The sequence below is a fragment of the Limulus polyphemus genome, unplaced genomic scaffold (genome assembly GCF_000517525.1).
Source record: "Limulus polyphemus unplaced genomic scaffold, Limulus_polyphemus-2.1.2 Scaffold8048, whole genome shotgun sequence".
NCBI classification, from domain to species: Eukaryota; Metazoa; Arthropoda; class Merostomata; order Xiphosura; family Limulidae; genus Limulus; species Limulus polyphemus.
In genome coordinates, this window is record NW_013673658.1 from 4,212 (window position 1) to 13,914 (window position 9,703).

The 9,703-nt window shown below is 37.0% G+C and overlaps 1 protein-coding gene across 1 annotated transcript in view; it reads left to right on the forward strand.

Moving 5' to 3' along the window:
* Window positions 1–762: 762 nt before the first annotated feature.
* LOC111083058 (neuropilin and tolloid-like protein 2) overlaps window positions 763–9,703 on the forward strand; it is a gene marked incomplete at its 5' end in the record, with an annotated part of 14,650 nt that continues 5,709 nt past the window's right edge. The window contains 3 exons of the mRNA XM_022379285.1: window positions 763–786; window positions 1,775–1,911; window positions 4,072–4,303. Of these exons, the coding sequence (XP_022234993.1) occupies window positions 763–786; window positions 1,775–1,911; window positions 4,072–4,303 (393 nt within the window). The remainder of the gene's footprint in view (window positions 787–1,774; window positions 1,912–4,071; window positions 4,304–9,703) is intronic.

Sequence of the window (9,703 nt, forward strand, 5' to 3'; positions counted from 1 at the left end):
AGACTCAGTTCTGCTGGCTACATTTGTTTGACTGGGTCTAAAAAACCTTGTTAATTACATATAAGAACATAATCTATATATCTACAAGAGAGACTAATGTACGCAACTTTGTTATGTAACAAAATTCAAGTTCCAATAGATATAAACCTGCAACTTGTGGGCTGAAGTTACTTCCCCCTGGAATTCTTAATATCAGTTGGCAGAACTGTACAAATGTGTTGTCAAGTAACAAAGCATTCCACTCTCAATAATTAGTTTAATGTGAAACAAGGTTTTTTTCTTCTTATAAGTCACATTTATAAATCATGAAACATCTGTGTTTATTAATCAGAAGTGTCAAAAGAACTTAAACTTGTTGCTTGGAGATTCTCTTTAATTACATCAACAAGAAGACAATTATAAAGAGTACTAAAACCAAAGATTTCTGTAACTGTAGCCTCAAGGTCTTTACTTTTTTTTTTCTCTTTACATTTAATGGAATTACCAATGTTGCTGAACTGATTAATGCCAGTTCTGTTTGACAATTTTACAGTAATTATCTAAATGTTTCTTAACATATTTCAAACCATTAAATATTAGACTTGACAAATCCATAGTCGTGGCTTTTTTAGCACTAGTAGTAAACTTTTATTTGTATGTTGTTTTCTGTAGCTTTGGAGCTGAGAATAATTTAATAAGTTAATTGAAGTGATGAACTTTCTGTAATTATCTCGACCTGAAAAATGAATTACTGTTTAAAAAAAAAAATACTTTCTTTTACAGATTTTCACCGCCCTCCGCCTGAAGGTACGTTCTAGAGATTTTACTTATCTCACTAATTAAGACAAAGAACGTAATAAAACATTACAAATCAAAGAGCTGTGTACTTTAGAAGTAACTCGTTTAGTTTCTTTTTTATTTATCTAGACAAAACTGTTTCAGAAACTGAATTGGTTATTCATACTTTCAGCTACATTCAGCCTGTTAACAGTTGTTGTTAAGTGACCAAAAGCTCGTCACATTAAAATCTTTACGGAAGGAGACTTATGCTAATTTGTGTATAAAAGCGGGTGTGGCTCGTGGTTAGCGTAACCGAACTGTGAATCCGGTAATTCATGGTTTGAGTCCCTTTATCGGCCCACATTTTGTGACTGTTGGTGCGTTATAAAAGTGACAGTCAAGTTTCACTATTCGGTGAGACAAGAATAGCCCAAGAGTTGGCCATTGGCAATGTTGACTAGATCCCTTCCCTTCAGTCTATAATTTCAAAATTAGGGTTAGCTCTTGTGCTGTTGTTGTTTACTCTAGCGCAGAGCTTCACAATAGGCTATTCTTCACTCTGCCCACCGCAGGGAATTGAACCCCACATTTTAACGTTGAAAGTCCGTAAAATCACCATGGAACTAACCCTTGTGTAACTTTGCGCAAAAATTCTGAAACAGTTCTAATTTATAAAATGCTTAATTCTAAGAAGCTGTAAAAAAATTTTAAGCCTAGATATAAAATAAATACACTTTTATATAATAAAAATGGAAAGAGTTTTTTTTTTCATGTGTTACTGATTGATAAGCATAAATATGCTACATTAAATTATTTTACTCGGATATTAAGTTACATCTGCTAGGGGCAGCACTGTCGTTCATGGATAAAAGAGCAATCACACGAAAGAAGTGTGTTAATGTTAGTCGGATTTGTGTTCGCTTTACATACAGAGTTCTGGTTTTAAAATAAAGATAATAGGCTTAGTTATTTTTACCGCATAATTTGTTAACCCTATTCGTTTATTTTTCTCTAGAATGTATTTTCCACAAGGGCGGATCGGATGGCTTCATTAGTAATAACGACATTTCTGAGAGTATGTTCAACTACTCGTTAAGCTGGAATGTTTCTTTGGATTGTACTTGGGCTATCGAAGTTTACCCTAGTTGGAAGGTAAGTAATGATAACAATACAGGCAGACTGTTGTAGATTCTTAACATCTGGATTATAACTTAAGTAAAACAAAGATTAAACAAAAATATATTATTTTATATAGAATGTAGATGGCGCTGTGGTGTTTTCGACTGTTTAAAAGAAGAAGAAGGAATTCTCAATAGCCATAGGTGTAACTAGATCTCAAATTGGTCAAGAGATAGAGTTACGAGCTAAAAGTTTGTACTTGAAAAAAGAAAAACTCGGAGGCGTTTTATGAGCCGTTATGCCGCGGCTAAAAAAAAGAGTTTAGTTCGTTTTCTGAGCTACGTAGGCTTGACGTAAAGAATCAGGTTTACATTATAACGACCTTAGACTTTATATTGATTCATTAACTTTTTGGGTGTATGTGTGTGTGGGGTGGGGGGGGGGGATATATATTACACTTTTATACGCGGAGCAGGTTAATATCTGTTAATGATGGGAAATCTGTAATACACTACATGTTAAGATTTCGCAAAAACTTTAGCCACACCAGGTGACGTTTACACTCCCTGTCAAAGTACAACAAAAACATATAATACAGAATCAGTTATCTTCCGTTCAAGATCCACATATTGCATCAAATTAAGCAATTTTATGTTTTTGTCTGTTACAGTGGGCCTGGCGGTTAGGGTGCTCGACTCCCAATCTGAGGATCGTGGGTTCGAATCCCCGTCGCCGAACATACTCGTCCTATCTGGTTGCCGACTGGGCCAGCTATCTGGTTGCCGACCCCCAGACTACAGTAGTTGGTATTAAGGTCATAACAGTAGATAAAATAAAAATTCAGTGTAAAAGGGGGGGGAAAAAAACAGACCAAGTTGAACTGGGATGAATACATGGCAGTAAATAGCAGCCTAACTTCCAATATTGATGATATTTTCGTGTCTTATTAAGGACACGTAAGCAATTTGGTGTATAAATAGCTCAGAAAATGTGTTTAAAAACAATGGGGCTCCGAACACCATCGGTAATTCAAAGGGTTTCAAAGAGGTAAAGTTCTCTATACTTTCCATAGCGCGAAAACCTTTTTATCATTTCGTCCACTTCAAAATTTGTTTACATAATATAACCTCGATCTTCGGATACCCGACAAGTACTGGCTTTTTGTTTTTCTGATGCAATACCCGATACTGGAACTTTATAACAAATATAATAAGTTTTAATACTTGGTATTCTACTGTCTCGCAGTTTTATAAACTGGGAGTGGCCTAGTGGTCGGTGTGTGTCGGGTTGCGGATCGTAAGTCCGGGTTCGAGACGTGATGCTGCGATATAAATGTGCCAGTTAACGTTGTTACTGTTTGCTTGTTTGTTTTTTGAATTTCGTGCAAAGCTACACGAGAGCTATCTGCGCTAGCCGTCCCTAATTTAGCAGTGTAAGACTAGAGGGAAAGCAGCTAGTCATCACCGTCCACCGCCAAATATTGGGCTGCTATTTTACCAACGAATAGTGGGATTGACCGTCACATTATAACGCCCCCACGGCAGAAAGGACGAGCATGTTTGGTGAGACGGGGATTCGAACCCGCGACCCTCAGATTGCGAGTCGAGCGCCCTAACCACCTGACCATGCCGGGCCCGCCGTTATTGAGTGTAAAGAATCAGACAAAGCTCTTGCACCGACTGGTGCTATTAAATGACTGCTTTCCCTCTGGTCAGTCTCTGACCTGGTCATTTAGGCTTCGTGCGCATAAGGTGCTGTTCAGATTTACAATTCGAAGTCTCACGTTTTATCGATCAGTTATTAATTTGCACTTTTGTCCACGCTGACTTCAATAAAATCATGCCCATGCGGAAGAGGAGGGGGTGGGGCATTTTTCTCTGTTACAACTTTCTTTGGCCCGGCATATCCAGGTGGTTAGGGCGCTCGATTCGCAATCTGAGGGTCGCGGGTTCGAATCCTCGTCTCACCAAACATGCTCGCCCTTTCAGCCGTTTGGGGCGTTATAACGTGACGGTCAATCCCACTATTCGTTGGTAAAATAGCAGCCCAAGATTTGGCGGTGGATGGTGATGACTATATGCCTTCCCTCTAGTCTTACACTGCTAAATTAGGGATTGCTAGCGCAGATAGCTCTCGTGTAGCTTTGCGCGAAATTCAAACCAAACCACTTTGATTTTTCTTTCTTTATTCCAGATGTACTTGACCTTCCAGAAATACCAGCTTGCCCATCCCAATAACTGTGACCTTAACTACATCGACATATATGGCGAAAGTTTGAGTATGGATACTAGGCTTGATAGATTCTGTGGAACAGCGACAGAACCCCAGCGGTCAGAAAAGAACGTTCTTCACGTTCGATATTTTGCACAATCGCAGGCCTTGGACGGCATTTTCAGAATCCTGTACACTGGCTTCAGAGAATCAGGCATGTTTTGGTTAATTTTTTTTTATAAGGTTTTTTTAAATTAAATAACTTGTATTTAAAGTGTTTTATCATAAACCTATCTTCGAAGCAACGGAGAAATCCATATGTGTAATATTCACAAGGTATTAATTTATAATTATTATAAATATACTTTTCTTTTTGTCCACGAGAGGGCACCTCACAATATTACAAGAAAGAAAACTTTCTAGTGTCTTTCAGAGGGTGTGAAAATTACATTTTTGCCTCATATTTTATATATTTCGTTGTTGTGTTTTTTTTGGGGGGGAGGGGATAGTTCACATTCCTCTGTCCACCAGAGAACACGTTTTACTGTACACACACCTCATCAAATACAACTTTGGCAGCTATATATTTATCTATAAACACCAGCCGGAAAATACTTATGGTGTACATCATTATACGCACTTTATATCCTGTTCACCAGAGGGCGCGTCTACAATTATACATACGTATATAGCAAACTGGACAATAATTTTTACGTGTTTGTGAGTTTTATATACAAAACAATTATTTTTGTTTGTTGTTGTTACGTACATCTCTAAAATTCCGTTTGTTCATTGTTTGTAATTAAGCACAAAGCTACAGAATGGTTTATGTATGCTCTGCCCACCACGGGTTTCAAGCGTTGTAAGTCCGCAAAAATATTGTTGTACCACTGGGGGGGGCTCCTTGTTGTTTTTGTTGAACCTACTTTAGGCCTAACACAGTTGACGCTTCCCAATAGAAACACACACACGTATGGTAAACAGATCAAAACTTAATTTTGCCTTCGTGCGTTTGTTTATATAATTGTAAAGATTTGACCCGAAGTAAATAATATTAAAGACCGGGCGTGGCCTAGAAATTAGCCTGCCGAACCATAGATCGAGATGTGACGTTGCTAAGCACTCTCCGTGCTTTCTTGTCAGTCGTGGGTGCCTCTTTAGGCGGCAGTCAATCCTTTTATTCGGTTCATATGGCGGCGAATATTCCATTCTCTGCTACTAACATTTTGTATTTATATTATTTTTTAAAGCACAAATTCTTTATACATTTCACTCCTGGTATTGGCGTCTGCCTTTCCAGTCTTCAGCGTTTACACACGTTTTTCAATTTCTTGATAATTCGCATATATTAAATCTAAAGTTGTGGACAGCAGTTTAAAGTAATTTACTCGGAATTTTACAAGCCACTGAAATCACTTCCAGGAATTTGTGACACGTAACTCCGACCTGGTTCGATCTTCTTAAATTATGTGCAGTAATATCAAAAGAATGTCAACAACAATACTGGTAAACAACAGAGGCCCGACTAGCGGGAACATGTTCAAAGAATGTCAATAACAATACTGGTAAACAACAGAGGCCCGACTAGCTGGAACATGTTTAAAGAATGTCAACAACAATGCTGGAAAACAACAGAGGCCCGACTAACGGGAGCATGTTCAAAGAATGTCAATAACAATACTGGTAAACAACAGAGGCCCGACTAGCTGGAACATGTTTAAAGAATGTCAACAACAATGCTGGAAAACAACAGAGGCCCGACTAGCGGGAGCATGTTCAAAGAATGTCAATAACAATAGCGGTAAACAACAGAGGTACGACTAGCGGAAGCATGTTCAAAGAATGTCAACAACAATGCTGGAAAACAACAGAGGCCCGACTAGCGGGAGCATGTTCAAAGAACTTATCAATTCATAGTTAAGGCTCCAACAATGATCGTTAAAACCCATTTGATTATCAATTCATAGTTAAGGCTCCAACAATGATCGTTAAAACCCAGTTGATTAACAATTCAAAGTTCCCAAGGCTCCAACAATGATCGTTAAAACCCAGTTGATTAACAATTCAAAGTTCCCAAGGCTCCAACAATGATCGTTAAAACCCATTTGATTATCAATTCATAGTTAAGGCTCCAACAATGATCGTTAAAACCCAGTTGATTAACAATTCAAAGTTCCCAAGGCTCCAACAATGATCATTAAAACCCAATTGATTAACAATTCATAGTTCCTAAGGCTCCAACAGTGATCATTAAAACCCATTTGATTATCAATTCATAGTTAAGGCTCCAACAATGATCGTTAAAACCCAGTTGATTAACAATTCATAGTTCCTAAGGCGCCAATAATGATCGTTAAAACTCAGTTGATTAACAATTCATAGTTCTTGAGCTCCAACAATTATCGTTAAATCCCAGTTGATAAACAATGTTCACAAGTCCAGAACTAATATTGATAGTTAAATCCCAGTTGATCAACAATGCTCACAAGTCCAGAACTAATACTGATCGTTAAATCCCAGTAGATTAACAATGTTCACAAGTCTAGAACTAATACTGATCGTTAAATCCCAGTAGATAAACAATGTTCACAAGTCTAGAACTAATATTGATCGTTAAATCCCAGTTGATCAACAATGCTCACAAGTCCAGAACTAATACTGATCGTTAAATCCCAGTAGATTAACAATGTTCACAAGTCTAGAACTAATACTGATCGTTAAATCCCAGTAGATAAACAATGTTCACAAGTCTAGAACTAATATTGATCGTTAAATCCCAGTAGATAAACAATGTTCACAAGTCTAGAACTAATATTGATCGTTAAATCCCAGTTGATCAACAATGCTCACAAGTCCAGAACTAATACTGATCGTTAAATCCCAGTAGATTAACAATGTTCACAAGTCCAGAACTAATATTGATCTTTAAATCCCAGTTGATCAACAATCTTTATATGCTTAGGAAAGTGATCAAAAAAGACTACAAAAACAACAGATAAAACACACGTAAAATGTACAACAACGTTTAAGACGTTAATTTCTTCTTCAATGTTACGTTTTCGGTATTATTCACAATAAAGACGGCTATCTCCTAGACACATAAGAAATACGCCAGATTTTTTGTGATGTAATTTTACACTCTCGATCAGAAGTCCTGTTACTTCTGAACAACTATTTTGTCTTGACAGACGGTGATAATGCTAGGTTTCTATCATATTTTCCAGACTTATCGTACGAAGCACCCTTCCTCCAGATTGTGTTCGTTTACCGTACGCGCCTTCCCAACACGTAATATATGTAATTTATATTATCACAGATTTTTTTTTTTATTAGGATAAGATTCCCGAACTTTCATCTTTAAACATACAAAAGTAAAACCAAACGTATAGTTAGAAAATAAAAGTTCAATGAAGGTGTTCGAAATATCGTATCTAGAAGAATGAGTAAAACCCATCAAAATAAATGTTATTGTTTCTAGAATGTTCGCGAAAAGCTACACAAACTTTTAACTGCGCACAGCCGTCCCTAATTTAAAAACTGATAGACTAGAGGGAAGACGGCTAGTCAACAGCAGCATCCACCGCTACCTCTAAAGATATTATTTTTTTAACTAAATAGTTGGATTTGACTGTCACTCTTATAGTGCACCCATGGCCCCAAATTGCGGATCGAAAGTCCGACACGCTAACCACTGGGCCCACGGACAGCTTCCCTAAACTAATAGGAAAGTAACCAGTCAACAGCATCTACTGTCAACTCTCAGGATTATTTTTCGTGAAAGAATAGTGGGAAGTGATTGTCATTCGTATAACGCACCAATAATCCCAGAGAGTGGAGCGGCAGTGTACCGCAAACCACGAACTCTCGGCTTCATATTCCGAGCACGTAAGTAACCAGGCCGCACCTAGAACTCTTTTTTTAAAGTTAGTATTTAAACTACGACTTCACGCGCATTGTTAATGCGGGCATAAGAAACTCCATGAAGGTTTTGTGATCTTGTGTTTATCAGTTTTATGTTGTTGTTATTTTTCTGCAGCAATATTAACGCGCCACGATAATACACCCATTTTCAGTCACCTAACTCTGTGATTAAAAATATTCACATTACTTAACGTCAATGTCTCCAGGGTCTTACGCGCGTGAAAGTAGTTTAATTTCCGGTTTGAAAATCGCGTGGTTTTGTACGCGCAAGAATATACTATCTATGCACCAATCAAACGTGGTGTCTATATCAAAATTCCTCGTTTTAAAGTTTATTAAGAACTGTGCTTGACAGCTGTCAAACTGGTATTTAACCTTCAAAATAAATTACAACCCCAAACATTATATAAACAAATTTATATCTCAAAACAGCCGAGATGAATTTCCTGTACTGTAATCATAGTTGTGGAAAAATGCTCCAAATATGGTGTCTCAGCAACGACGTTATTATCTTTGCCGTTTCTTCTTTCTCGACATTAAGTTTAAGAGAGGAATCAAGATAAGTGAAAATGATAGGGCTTTGGTAAGAAAATGAGCGTTGTTATGGTTTTTCAAAAACTAACTGTGATAAGGGCATAGCAGGAAAATGTTTGTTTTTAAGGATTAACATGTACTGAACTGTAGTACGAGTTCGCACCCAAGAAGCAATGACCAAAATATCCGTTAATAACATGACTAATTTCAAGCATCTATTTAATGAGATTAAACTGTTTAAAGATAATTTTCTCAACTTCAATGGAACATATGACAGACACGACGCCACAAAATTTCAAATTCTCTGCAATATGTTTATTATTTCAATAATCTTAATTAAATGGTTATTTCAGTGTGACACGAGACCAGGTGGAAAGGTAGGACTCGTATTTCATGACTTACTTTACTCATAGACCAAAACCTAAGCACGCATCTCTAGGCCTAATGCTTATAGACCAAAACCTAAGCACGCATCTCTAGGCCTAATGCTCATAGACCAAACCATAAGTACGCATTTCTAGGCCTAATGCTCATAAACCAAAACCTAAGCACGCATCTCTAGGCCTAATGCTCACAATTAGAACTTACTAAATAAAATATTTAAAAAGACGATAATAAAAGAGTTAGCCCTAATGTCTAATACTTAAACCTTATTCATCTTAATCTGTTATAAAATTCAAACCAGGGGATTTTAAAAAAGTGCTAGGCCTAAAGAGTTTCCTTACTTCTCTAACTTAAACGTTTTCTACCACATTTTTCGGTGCTTGACTAAAAAAGAATAACAAGACCAAAACCTAAGCACGCATCTCTAGGCCTAATGCTCATAGACCAAAACCTAAGCACGCATCTAAAAAGAATAAAAAAATTTCTGTGTATATACCACCAAGTAAAATATGTGTAATTAATATGAATAAATATCAAATTTACTGTATTATATTTTGTTGGAATTTTATAAACGGCTTCAGTAAAAAAATTAAAGTAAGTCTTACAGTTTACTAACAGCAAAAAATAATACAGTTTCTGTTTCTGAGGGGGGCAGGTCCCCCTAAATCTACTCTAGCCTAACTAGCAATCGTGTACCGTTTTCCGTCCCATATATAATTATGAAAACGGTGAGGAAAAAGTATATAGGCATGTCATCCCTTTATCGTATGTAAAT